This window comes from Microtus oregoni, unplaced genomic scaffold, assembly GCF_018167655.1.
Source record: "Microtus oregoni isolate MIOR12 unplaced genomic scaffold, Mior012 000032F_ref0000030, whole genome shotgun sequence".
In the NCBI taxonomy this organism is placed as follows: domain Eukaryota; kingdom Metazoa; phylum Chordata; class Mammalia; order Rodentia; family Cricetidae; genus Microtus; species Microtus oregoni.
Genome location: NW_024543091.1, coordinates 16,702,588 through 16,716,646, shown reverse-complemented (window position 1 = coordinate 16,716,646; position 14,059 = coordinate 16,702,588). Strand labels below are relative to the sequence as shown.

Sequence of the window (14,059 nt, the reverse complement as noted above, 5' to 3'; positions counted from 1 at the left end):
ACAGAATGTGCATGGCATTGATAATAAGTCTTCCCTGACAGAGCGGAAGTTTTAGAAGTTACTTTGATGCCCATTATCTGCTCGTACATGCGCAAGGGCTTCCCTGTGCTTGGGAAATAATGGCTGCAGTTCTGAAAGACGATCATGTTTTCTATTCTGCAGTTTTGGCTTTTCCTGCGTATCTGCTGGGTATAAACCAAGACCGGTTAAAAGAGAAGCTAACGAGCCGGCAGATGGATAGTAAGTGGGGAGGAAAGTCGGAGTCCATCCACGTGACCCTCAACGTGGAGCAGGCCTGCTACACCAGGGATGCACTCGCCAAGGCCCTGCACGCACGGGTCTTTGACTTCCTGGTAGATGTAAGTAAGCATGGGTGGGCCTGGGCAAAGCTTCAGGTGTTAGATATAAGGAACGCATTGACTGAGAGTGTGTTCTCATGCTTGCCTCATTCCTCTGCATTGTTACCATGTGCCCCTCTGCTCTGTGTATCCTCTCTGCTTCTGGTGAATCCTGAATCGAACTTCTAGATATTCCTGTTCATAGCTGTGCAGACCTCTTCCTAGGGCAGCTCAGTGTCCTCACAACTGGCAGCTGCTTTTCCCCCTGAGTCAGTGATCTAAGACAGGGAGTGTGAGCAAAAGGCCATGAGGTGTTTTTTGTTTGTTTGTTTGTTTGTTTGTTTTGGGTTTTTTGTTTGTTTTTGTATTTTCGAGACAGGGTTTCTCTGTGTACCAGTCCTAGCTGTCCTGGAACTCACTTTCTAGACCAGGCTGGTCTTGAACTAAGATTCACCTGTCTCTGCCTCCCAAGTGCTGGGATTAAAGGCATGCACCATCACCACCCACCTGAATTTTTTTTTATTGAGAAAAGGAGAAAAACAAGTTTCCGCCTCCTCCCAGCCCCCCTTTCCCTCCCCCTCCTCCCACCCTTCTCCCCCTCCCCCCACTCCTCTCCCCCTCCCTCTCCAGTCCAAAGAGCAGTCAGGGTTCCCTGCCCTGTGGAAAGTCCAAGGTCCTCCCCCCTCCGTCCATGTCTAGGAAGGTGAACATCCAAACTGGCTAGGCTCCCACAAAGCCAGAACATGAAGTAGGATCAAAACCCCGTGCCATTGTCCTTGGCTTCTCATCAGCCCTGATTGTTCGCCATGTTCAGAGAGTCCGGTTTTATCCCATGCTTTTTCAGTCACAGTCCAGCTGGCCTTGGTGAGCTCCCAATAGATCAGCCCCACTGTCTCAGTGGGTGGGTGCACCCCTCGTGGTCCTGACTTCCTTGCTCATCTTCTCCCTCCTTCCGTTCCTCATTGGAACCTTGGGAGCTCAGTCCAGTGCTCCAGTGTAGGTCTCTGTCTCTATCTCCATCCATCACCAGATGAAGGTTCCTGATAATGGCTCTTCTCCCACCTGAATTTTTTATGTCTTGATGTTAGACTTAATTATTATCACTTTGACACAGTCTGTTCTGAGCAAGTCACCAAGAGTAGTCCACCTGGGATGGAAATTGGGCTGTATCTTTCAAGGGGTAAATATCAAAGGTTTTGGCTATCTATCTCTTGAAAGAGGTTTTTTTGTTTGATTGTTTTTTGTTTTGTTTTGAGATGGTGTCCTTTTTGTTTGTTTGGTTTGTTTTTGTTTTTCAAGACAGGTTTTCTCTGTGTAGCCCTAAGTGTCCTCACTTTATAGGCCAGCCTAGGCTTGAACTCACAGAGATTCGCCTGCCTCTGCCTCCTAAATGCTGAGTTTTAAATCATGTGCCGCCACAGCCAGACTTGAGAGAGTGTCTTATGTAGTCCAGGCTAGCTTCAAACTCAATGTATAGCTGAAGATGACGTTTAATTTCTGATCTTTCTGCCTCTACCTCCTGGGTGTTGATATAGGAATGTATTGTTGTTTATGGTACATTAAAACAATACCTAGTTTATGCAGTGCTGGGGATCATGAACCTAGGCCTTCATATATGCTAGGCAAGCACTCGTCCAACTGGGTTACAACCCCAGCTTGACTTTATATGTACTATTAAATTAACCCTGATCCTTTTGAGCACAGTATACTGCCTAGTCATATTCACATAGTATATATGTGAATATACTTATGTTTTGGGAGGGTGTTGTTGTTTTTGTTTTTCAAGACAGGGTTTCTCTGTGTATCTTTGGCTATCCTGGAACTCTGTAGCCCAGGCTGGCCTCAAACTTGAAGATCCACCTGCCTCTGCCTCCCAAGTGCTAGGATTAGATGCATGCACCACCACCACTCAGCTACTTATGATTTTTTAAAATGTATTATTAGTTAAGTGTGTGCGTGCACACACTCAAAAGATCAGGAGATAGCTTGCCAAAGTCAGGTATCTCCTTCCACTGTGTGGGTCTTAAGGATTGAACTCAGGTCAGCAGGCTTGGCAGCAAGCACCTTTGTCCGCTGAGCCATCTTGCTGGCCCTGCCTCTGGTGTAGAGATGCATAATCATACTCTAGTGGAAAGCCAGCAGTGTAAATCTGGGTTAACCAGTGATATCTTTAATGCCAGAATAAGATAAAGTCTATACTCTGTTCCAAATACTACTTACACTCACATACACACTACACACATACCCCCAGATAACAACAAAAACAGCAGCAGCAGCAATAATAATAATGGAGAAAGCAATTGAAGAAGACACCTGACAAACGGCTGGCCTCCACATGCCCATACACACGTGTGCGCACGCACACATGAATGTGCATGCACATATAATCGATGTTATCTGTAGATCGTTCACCTTCTCCCTGTGCTCCTGGGAACTGGGACCACTTTATCTTCAGCATCAGTGAAGCACTGTGTTCTGTTAGGGTTAAGGGCTGCTGAGCTGGGGACATCTGACTGGCAGTTGCAAGTTTTGCAGGAGTGGAGCCTCGTTCAGGGCAGGATCTTACTGTGTCACTCAAGACAACAGCTTCTTCCAGGTCTCCGGACTTCTTAAGGAGTACTAGCTCTGCCATCGCTGTAGAACCCACCCTGCCCCCACTACACTTGTTTTGAAAGCATAAACTCCCTCTTCAAGCTGTCCTGTCTCCAGGGATCAGTGTAGCTGCTGGGCAGTACCCCTGTTCCACCCCATGTCTGTCCAGTCTGGATGCAAGGAGTCATTTGTGCTGTGTTTGTTTTCTGCTAGTCCATCAATAAAGCCATGGAGAAGGACCACGAAGAATACAACATCGGCGTCCTAGACATCTACGGCTTTGAAATATTTCAGGTAAGGAAGGCTGGGGAAATGGCAGAGTGGTGATGAGTATTGCCATACAGGCATGAGGACCTCAGTTCAAATTCTCAGCACTCAGGCAAAAATAGCTGCAAATCCCTGTAATCTGTGGAAGGCAGAGGCAGGGCTCGCTGGGGCTTGCTGGCCACCAGCCCAGCTCTAGGTTTTGAGATTGTCGTAAGGGAATAAGACGGGGAGCCATCACTCCATATCAGCTCTGTATTCACAGTGAGAGCTCCTGCACACACTCATGAACACACATACACACCAGAAAAATAAAAGAAAGGAGGGAGGTGAGAAAGCAAGAAAGATAAATGGGGGGGGGGGGGGGGGCGGGGAGCTGACGTGATGGCTCAGTGGTTAGAGCCCTTGCTGCTCTTCAACAGGAACTGGGTTCAGTTTCTTACACCCACATGAGACAGCTCACAACCACTGTGACTGAAGCTCCAGGGGATCCGATGCCCTCTCCCGGGCCTCCATGGGCATGTGCATGTGTCACACACACACACACACACACACACACACACACACACACATTCATGCACATAAATAAAAGTAATAAGTAGGAAGGAAGGGAGGATAGCAGGGAGAGAGGGAGGGAAGGAGGAAGGGAGGGAAGGAGGGAGTTGATTCTAGGTAAGGCCAGTTTGAATCATCAGAGCTTAGAAGGAGGTGATGTTTCCCCTGGCCAACAAGAATAATTCTAGGCAATGAAGAAGCCTGCTCCAGCTCATCTTTGTCTGTGTGAGTTCTTCATGTACCTTAACCAAATTAGTTTCTCCTAAATATAAACCGCGCTTCCTCTATTGACGCAGCAGAGTTCCTGAGGCTGCCCTTCACACAGACATTCTAGTGCATCCCTGAGAAATTACTTTTTAAATGATTGTGTGAAATGACTGCAGGAAAAGACCTTCTTTTCTTTTTCTTTTCCCCCAGAAAAATGGCTTTGAACAGTTCTGCATCAATTTCGTTAACGAGAAATTACAGCAGATTTTTATTGAGCTGACGTTAAAGGCAGAACAGGTAAGTGGTCCCTCTTCTCATGCTCGTCTCTGTCTTCTTTGCTCCGAAGATATGGATCTCTCTTTTGATGACTGATCTGGGTATCCGTCTTGTATTAGGAAATGTACCTACTAAAGTCAGCAGTAAAGCCATAGCCCTCTTGGGATTTCAGTCTTTGAAATGCAAATACCGTCTGCTGCCTGTACTTTCTCTGTCAGCAGTGAAGTCAGGGGCTGGACTGATGTTGGGCTGCTTTTCCTACTCTCGGTCCCACTGACCAAGGTGAAGTGGGAACCCCTGCGCTGACCTTTTATGTCTGGGTAACATGTCGCTTTCCCAGATGTACAGCACCTCTCAGACTTCCCCTTAAACTATACGTATTTTTAACAATGTCTGCATTTGCATTCTTTCTCTTGAACTTTGCCTTGCGTACACGCTGTTCTAAGAGTGCAATGTAGGCTCTCTGAAACTCTGAGTGCCATGTTGTTTTAGAGTTCCAGAGTCACTGTCATAAATCAAAGCAGGGAGTTTGAGGGAGCAAACATTTCTTCTCTTACAGTTCGGTACCAAGAGTCTAAATTCTAGCCTTGCAGCCCCTCCAAAGGCTAGAGGGAAACACCTGAAAAATCCTAGGATTCTTTCTCTGCTACATGCTGGTGGGTCTTGGCCCTCTGTGCCTGTGGTGGCCTGACTCTACTCTCTGCCTCACCTTTGTTGCTCCATGCCCTCGCTTCTCTCTCCTTTCTCTCATTAACACACAAGTCTGGGTTTAGGCTCATCCTGTGTCCAGAGTGATATAGTCATGAGGTCCTTTACTAATTATTTTCTACAAAACCTTTTTCTAAACCTTGACTCCTGCGATTCTGGATACACATACAGTCTGGGAAGAAACTACACATATCCAAAGCTGTTTCGGAACCACATACTGGACTGTTAGCTGTCCACCACTGAAGAATGGCAGAGTAAAGCAGCCAAAGGAGAGGGTGATAACAATGAAGATGGAAAAAAGTAGGCAGGGTCTGGCTCATATAGGTACTTTATGATGCTTGATAAATTCAAGACCAACCTGTCTACAAGAGTAGTTTGGGATTGAGAAAATCAGAAAATAAGGTTAACTGTAGAGAGGAGATCCAGCACATAGTCTGTCAAATCTAACATTCAGGATTTGTTTAAAATAATTAGCAGTTAGCTAAGACTCCCCCAGAATGATGCCTAGCTTTGTGTCCTCTTTTACATTTTTATATTATGTGTATGGGTGTTTGCCTGCATGTGTGTCTGTGCACCACGTGCATTCCTGGTGACCATGGAGGCCAGAGAGGGCATCAAATCTTCAAGAACTAAAGTTGCAGGTGTTTTGTGTGCTTAGAATTGAACGTGGATCCTCTGCAAGAGAAACCAGTGTTCTTAACCTCTGAGCCATCTCTCCAGATCCCTGGTTTTGTATCTTGAAGAATTGGACAATGATGAGGTTGTTACTGAAAGACAGAATTAGAAGGGTCGGGACTGTGGTATGTGTAGTAGGTGTAAAAGGCTCTCTCTGCATCTACCTGGAGAGTCCCTCGTGGAGATCAGCTGAAGCTCCTGATAGAAAGAGGGCAGAATAAACCAGACAGATGGAAGTAGAGTCCCCAAACTGCCTGTCACATACACAGTTCTAGAAAGAAGGAAGATCTGGCCCTACTTTTTTTATTGTTGTGGTAAAACACCATAGCCAAGACAAGTTTCCTTGTTTTTCTCATCCCAGAGGTTTCGAGTCCATGACATTAGAGTGAAGGATGGTGCCGAGAACAACTTGAGAGTTCACATCTCACACCATGCAGAAGATGGAGAGCACATGGGAATTGCAGGCATCTTTTGAAACCTCAAAGCCCACCCCTAGTGACACACCTTTTCCAACAAGGCCACACCTCCTAATCCTTCACAAACAGTTCCACCAACTGGGGACCACATATTCAAGTACATGAGTCTATGAGGACCATTCTCATTCAAACCACTACGGAGATTCAGGAGGGTCAGGAGTTCAAGGTCATCCTTGGATATATAATGGGTTCAAGACCAACCTAGGACACTTGAGACACTGTCTCAAACAACAACAAACAAACAAACAAACAGTTGTATAGTATCAATTTTTATGGCTCAGGCAAAACATAAAAACCATTAAACAACGAGATGTTTCTTTTCTATCACCTCTTGGTGATGGGAAAGTTTTAATGTGTGTGAGAGGGACCCAGGTTCTCTTTCATGGTGGTTTATGCAAGCTTCTAATTTCTGTCATCCAGGAAGAATACGTTCAGGAGGGAATAAGGTGGACGCCCATTGAATACTTCAATAATAAAATCGTGTGTGACCTCATAGAGAGCAAAGTCGTAAGTACTAGTCCGTGGTCCCCTTCACTGATCTACCCTTCAGTGAGTTTTCATTCTCCACGCCCGGTGTCCATTGCTTTTCAGCTGACAAGGAGACCACCCTTGAGCAGAATCTTAACAGTAGCATTAGTAATGTGCAAATGTGTGGCGTAAATAAAATAATAGGCTTTCATTATGACAATAAGGAAGAATGTGTACAAAATGCCAAGTTGCACATGGAAGTTGTTCCCGAATTCTGGAAGATAGCTCTTCATTGTATGACATAGCAAATGAGGAGCCATAAAAAGGATCACACCTTCCAGCCCCATCATGCAACCACATACACAGGAACATGTATACACACATACACACAAAAAAAATAAAATAAAATAAAGCCCTGTAGGGAGCTAGCTATCTTCCTGGAAATGAGCTTCCTCCATCTTTAGATCCGAATGATAAAACCTCCTTTGGGAATGTGTTAAGCGCATTCTTCCTGGAAGGAAGCGCTGATGATCAAGATGGCATCTGGGTCTCGGGAGCAGTCTCCTGGCTTAAGAAATGACCCCATAGGTATTGTGCATTTGGAGAGGTCAGTGACCTGGGCCTTGCCTTCTCGGTCTCTCCAGAACCCTCCTGGAATCATGAGCATTCTGGATGACGTGTGTGCCACCATGCATGCTGTGGGTGAGGGTGCTGACCAGACACTGCTCCAGAAGCTCCAGATGCAGATCGGGAGCCACGAGCACTTCAACAGCTGGAACCAAGGCTTCATCATTCACCACTATGCCGGGAAGGTAAGACCCGAGACCACTGATCAGTGGGCCAGGATCTGTCCATTTTGCAGGCTCCCCAGTTTGAGCCTTTAGGGGTGGGATTTGTTTTCCTGTGAACCAATAGAGATTCATGCTATTTATTCACCCAACAAATAGGACCTTTAAGAATTTGAAGGGCTGGGCGGTGGTGGTGCACGCCTTTAATCCCTTGGGAGGCAGAGGCAGGCGGATCTCTGGGAGTTCGAGGCCAGCCTGGTCTACAAGAGCTAGTTCTGGGACGGGCACCAAAGCTACAGAGAAACCCTGTCTCGAAAAACCAAAAAAAAAAAAAAAAATTGAAGAGTTAAAACAAAGCACTGCCTACAGGGCTGTTTCTTTTAAAAGCGCAGATCTGCTGTGTACCGCAGCTGCTGAAGCAATAGGCTTTTGTCCTGACGGTTGCAACCACAAACTTGCCTTCCTCTGCTTTCCCGTGGACACTGGGACTGCCTTTAATGTCTTCCCTCACAAAGTGAGTAACTAGGTACCTACAGGGTACACAACCATGTAGGGTCCTAGTAGAATTTGGGGTCAAGGCTGTTGGATGCTTCCTGATCCTATGGAACTACATGGATAAAATCTTTCCTCCCAGCTAGTCTCTTGTTAATCACGGTCCCTGAGCATCGAGTTCAGGGCAGATGGGCACAGCTCTGATGCTGCTTCTAAGAGCAATTACCAAGTTTCAGTTGGCATACTTGATGAGTGAGCACGAGGCTCCCTTTTTCTTCCCTTGGTCAGAACTTGGGAAAACTAACATTGTGTGTTGCTCAGATATGCTTAGGGGTCCACAGACAAATGGACCTGTGTTCTTGAGAGCTGAAGCCTCACACATATCTGAAGGACCAGATCTTCATTACCCACCTTTAGGTCATGGTCATCTAAGCCAGCAGATAGCCTTTAGGTAACGACAGCACAAAGTGTGGACCGCAGAGGCTACAGCTAGAAACGTCTGCCTTCCAACGAGGAGAGCCATACCCATTTAAGGATATGTTTAGCCAAAGACATGTGTAGGATAAAATTTGACTTCTTCCCATTCCTGGCCAGGTTTCCTATGACATGGATGGCTTCTGTGAAAGGAACCGGGACGTGCTTTTCATGGATCTGATTGAACTCATGCAGAGCAGTGAGCTGTAAGTGTCCTCTGTCGGCTTCACAGGCAGGTGGTACACGTTGGTTTCATTGTTGCTGTTCTTGTTTTGTTTTCATGTACGTGGGCGTTTTGCCTGCTTGTGTGTCTGTGTACCATGTGTGTGCCTGGTATGCACAGAGGACAGAAGAGGGCCTCAGATCCCCTGGAACTGGAGTTACAGATCGTTTGTGGGCCTCCATGTGGGTGCTAGGAATTGAACCCACATCCTCCAGAAGAGCAGCCAGTGCTCTCAACCTCCCCGTCCCATGCCATCACAAAGCAGTGATGGTATTGTTTCAGGGTGCAAACCAGAGTGGGATTGGCATGCTAACACCTGGCTCCTTTAGAATGGTTGAGTCTGGTTTATAATTTGACTGTTTTCTCAAAAGGGCTTCTCTCCGTTCAGTCTTCATCTCTCCCTTCTGTCCTAATATATCCTCCCCTCAAGTGCCATCTGTATGTCTGTCTCCATCAGCTTCAATACTGTTAGGAGGGAGAGGCGGCCATACTGACACCAGCCTGGAAGAGCTATTTCTGACCAGCAAGAGTAGAAGAATCTACTTCTAGGACACTTTGCCCTCGGCACATAGCCAAATGATTTTCCATGGCCACTCCATTTTTAAAGGTGGCTAATGAGCCTGAATTGCTGAAGCAATTGGAGACCGAGAAGTCTAAGAGGAACTTGCCCCTGCTCTCCAGGGAGGGATCCCTGTAGCTCTGTTTTTGATTCCTGTTGTAATGTAAAGGGAAATGCACAGAGTGTCTGGAGCCCTTGATGGCCTGCAGATGTAGGAGAAGGATGTCCTCACATTCCTTACCACAGGACCATACTTAGGTGGCACCACTCTTGATCTCCAGCTGGAACAACACATCCACAAGAGAAACAGTGGTGGTGTCTCCATCAAGAGCCTGAAGAGGGCCTGGAAGAAGCTGCTGCTGGCAGCTCAAGCCTTTGTTGCCACCGAGAACAGCACTGAGGTCAGCAGCATCTCCAGGGACAGTGGCCAATGAGCTGTACTGACATTTGGCTGCCCCTGGAGCCACTCGAGTTGCTGGCTGCTTCATGCCTGGAACATTCACAAACCAGATCCAAGCAGCCTTCAGGGAGCTATGGCTGCTGCTGGTGGCTGGCCACAGGATTGGCATTCAGCCCCTCACAGAGACATCATATATCTACCAGTCTACCATGGCTCTGTATAACACAGATTCTGTTCTGTGCTACAGGGACATTTCCACTCTGTGCCACAACAGGGTGCTCACCCAGTGGGTCTGATGTTGACACTGACCTAGGCAGGTCTGTGTGTGACACCATCTCCCATGAGTGCCCGCCCACTGGAGGTCATGCGTCTGTAGAGACCCTGACAAGATGGAGAAGGTGCTTGCTGAAAAGGATGAGACCAAGGAGGAATTGCAGGGTGAACGGACCAACTGCTGAGTCACTGGTCTGAGGGTGTGTAGGTAACCACTGTAGCTGTCCATCAGTTTCCTACGGACCACTGAGGACTGGTCTGTAGCTGCCATTGCTCGGCCACTTAATGGGCTGGAACTGGTGGCCACAAGCCAGTCTCCAAGATACTTGAGCCAAATGAAAAGGTGGATGGAAATAATGTTTCAAAAAAAAAAAAAAGAAAAGAAAAGAAAACCAACCCTAGGAGGAGCCTCTACCGTGGAACGGATGCAAGCATTCGTTTTATTATTCATTTTGGAGGTGGTGTCTCCCAGGCTGACTTTGAAATCCTGTCTTCCTGCCTTTACCTCTGGAGTGCTGGGATTTTGCACTCCAGCATGTGATGGCTGGGTTGACTCCGGGACTTCCTGCATGCTAGGCACACAGTCGACTGACTGTACTACATCTCCAGCCAGGAATAACTACTTTTAAGCAACAGCAACAATTGCAGCAGCTTTCTGATAACTGCAATGAAAGCAAAACAGGGCTTCTTTTCCTAGCCCCAGTGAGGAGCTATTCTTGCTTCATTTGAATGTCTCCCCCAAAGTCCCAATATCCTCCCCCACGCTGGTGCTCCACCACCATCCTCCCCCACGCTGGTGCTCCGCCACCATCCTCCCCCACGCTGGTGCTCCACCACCATCCTCCCCCACACTGGTGCTCCGCCACCATCCCCCCCCATGCTGGTGCTCCGCCACCATCCTCCCCCACGCTGGTGCTCCACCACCATCCTCCCCCACGCTGGTGCTCCACCACCATCCTCCCCCACGCTGGTGCTCCGCCACCATCCTCCCCCACGCTGGTGCTCCGCCACCATCCTCCCCCACGCTGGTGCTCCACCACCATCCTCCCCCACGCTGGTGCTCCACCACCATCCTCCCCCATGCTGGTGCTCCGCCACCATCCTCCCCCACGCTGGTGCTCCTCCATCATCCCCCCCATGCTGGTGTTCTGTTAACATCCTCCCCATGTTGGTGCTCCGCCACCATCCTCCCTCGCTCTGGTGCTCCACCACCATCCTTTGCCAGAGCTTCTTCACACTCATTCTTGAGATGTCACATTTCTTTTCATTCAAAATGCATAACCTCGATGTGCTGTCCTCTAAGAAGGTTATGGAAGCTGCGAGTCCCGGCTTGTGGGTTTTGTGGCAGCCAGGTGAAAGCCTCTTACTTTCGAGGTGGTTTTTAATTATTAAAACTCCTGTCAAGTTCCAGAGCAATTGATGAGCCCACATAAACTCCTGTCATCTAGACGCAGGATATTGTTTTGTAATGTGATTTCTGTAAAAGTCCATGGTGCTTATGTCTGGCCAGGTCTGCAGTAGACGGCTGGGAAACTTCCCGGAAATTTCTAAAGACCGAAAGGTTACTCAAGGGGCAATGGATTTGAGTTGGCATATCCAACTGTCGACTTATGTGGGCCACTTCATTCACTGAGCCAGTTAGGAGACATTTATTGAGCTATTGTTCAGACACCAGGCACATCAAAGTAACCAGACATGTCCCCGCCCTGCGTGCCTGTTGGGTACTCGGTTAGAGTTATCAAGGGAATTTATATTCAGCAGACAAAGGCTCGGTGACTTGTGACTGCAGCACGTGAAACTGCTCCTACTCAAAGGCCGTTTGTCACGGGAGTGGGACCAGTGTTGCTAGCTGGCCTCTAGCAAGCAGGAGCCACTCAGTAGGCCTGGGGATATGGCTTGGTTGGTACTGTGCTTGCTTAGCATACTCAGCTCCCTGGGCTTGTTCCCTAGCCCCTCATAAAACCTGGTGTAGGGGCAAAGGACTGTAATCCCAGTGTAAGCGGACTTTTCTTTGGACCACCAGCTCCCAAATAATGACATGGAGACTTGTTAGTAATTATGAAAGCTTGGCCTTAGCTTAGGCTTGACCCACTAGCTCTTATAACTGAAATTAACCCAAATTTTATTAATCTACATTCTACCACGTGGCTTTTACCTCTCTCCCATTCTGTGTGTTCTGCATCTCCATGGTATCTCCTGCGTACCTCCATCATCCTCTTCCTCTCTCTGCCCAGAAGTGCCATCTATCTCTCCTGCCTAGCTATTGACCGCTCAGCTTTTTATTACACCAATCACAACAATACCTCTTCACAGTGTACAAAAATCCTACAATTCACTTGGGAAACAAAAATGGGAGGACCAGAAAGTCAAGGTCATTCTGGGCTACATGGGACTTCAAGATCAGCCTGGACTACATAAAACCATATCTCAAAAATAGACAAACAGGGGCTGGAGAGATGGTTCAGTGGTCATGAACGCTAGCTGATCTTCCAGAGGTCCTGAGTTCATTTCCCAGCACCCACATGATGGCTCACAGCCATCTATAGTGGGATCTAATGTTCTCTTCTAGCAAAAAAGTGTGCATTCAGATAGAGCACAATATACATAAATAAAAAAAGGAAATATGTTTTTTTTTTTTTAACCAAGCAAACGAAGATCCTAAGATGTGTAGGGCACTCCCCCTTAATCCCCACCAAAGAATTATCCAGAGGCGACACTCAACCGTGATCAGATTTGGAAATGGGTTCTCACAAGCAGAGCGGCATGAACCTCCAATGCCCCCAGCTCACACCATCCGCAGGGCTCCAGTCTAGCTAACTTGTCTTCACAAGTGCATCCTGTCTTCCTCTGCTGTGCTGTCCTCACGGTAGCCCCCAGTTCCAGAGGCCAGGATGTTCCAAACTTATTTCTGTGTTTGAGACTGTGACGCGCTTCTATCGTACAGTTCTTTCTCTGGTGTTTTCTGTCTGGGGTTCAGTTGCCCAGGCTGCATCTTGCAGGCTTGCACTGTAAATCACATGGTTTTTCTGTGGCCAGCGTTATATGCTTCTGGACGGCACATCCAGCCCCCACAGAACTGAGAGAGTGCTGATCCATCCTCTTTCTCATTTTCCAGGCCTTTTATACAATCTTTATTTCCTGAAAACCTGCAAGCCGACAAGAAAGGCCGCCCAACGACCGCAGGAAGCAAAATAAAGGTTGGTTCTATTCTGGGAAAGGTTTGGATCCCTCTAAGAGCTGGAGTTGTCTAGCAGGCAGGAACTGTGCGCTAGGGCAATAAGGCCAGCATAGCGGAGGGGTATGGTCACAGATATGCCCAGAAGTTAGGCTACTTGCCAAGAAAAGGGGGGGGAGGGGAGGAAAGTCACAGGATATAGCTGAATTTGACTTGACCATCCTGGTCCCCGGTTGGATATTAAGTAGCTCATGGCTTAATGGGCAGCATGTAATAATCGGTGCTTTTACAGAGGAACTGGCTTTAAAGTGAATCTGGAAGGATTTATGTTAAACTAGGAATTTTGTGGTTCGGAATCATGTTCTGGATATTGGTGGTGCTTTTCCAGGCCAAGCCCTCAAGGCATGCCAAGTATGAAACTTGCCAGAAACCCCAGTTCATCTTTAGGGGCGATTTACGCATCCCTCCTCCCTGGGTCTTACAGGCTTCTCTGTGCTGTGAAGTACAGACTCATCTGGCGGTATGGTGGTAGCAATGCTAAAATTCTGTGGATGGTGAAGAGTCAAGGACACTTTATCTTTTGACATTGACAACTATTTGCTGAACTTTCTAAAGATAATACCAGTTCAGAGCATTTTTCAGAGCTGGAAATGATCATGGCTTAGTTGGTACAGAACTTGTCTAGAGTATACAAATCCCTATCTTTTGGGTCCACACCTAAAAATCCATAAAACTAGGCATGGTGGTACATGCCTATAATCCCAGCCCTGGCAAGGTAGATGCAGGACCACCAGAAGTTCAAGGTCATCTCTTGGCTATATAGTAAATTCAAGACAGGTCTGGGCTATCTGAGACCCTATCTCAAAAAATAAAGAAAAAATGTTTATCTACACATATGAATATATATATACATATATATGTATATATTAAATCAGTTAAATATGTCTCCAGTTTAATAATCAAAGAGATCAAGTGACTAATATTTGGCATTTGGGGTTTAGTCCCCTGTAACTTTTACTGTCTACGTTATTACCAACCTTTGGTTTAAATTCTCAGCATCTGGGACAAGAGAAATGACTCAGTGGTTAAAAGCACTGTCTGCTCTTACACAGGACC

At 47.1% G+C, this 14,059-nt stretch overlaps 1 protein-coding gene across 1 annotated transcript in view; it reads left to right on the top strand.

The window, feature by feature from the left end:
• The window catches only part of Myo1e (myosin IE), a 194,052-nt gene that overhangs the window by 133,283 nt on the left and 46,710 nt on the right, over positions 1 to 14,059 (top strand). Inside the window, exons 10-16 of the mRNA XM_041679607.1 lie at positions 163 to 359; positions 3,144 to 3,224; positions 4,167 to 4,253; positions 6,512 to 6,598; positions 7,204 to 7,371; positions 8,434 to 8,519; positions 12,884 to 12,965. Of these exons, the coding sequence (XP_041535541.1) occupies positions 163 to 359; positions 3,144 to 3,224; positions 4,167 to 4,253; positions 6,512 to 6,598; positions 7,204 to 7,371; positions 8,434 to 8,519; positions 12,884 to 12,965 (788 nt within the window). The remainder of the gene's footprint in view (positions 1 to 162; positions 360 to 3,143; positions 3,225 to 4,166; positions 4,254 to 6,511; positions 6,599 to 7,203; positions 7,372 to 8,433; positions 8,520 to 12,883; positions 12,966 to 14,059) is intronic.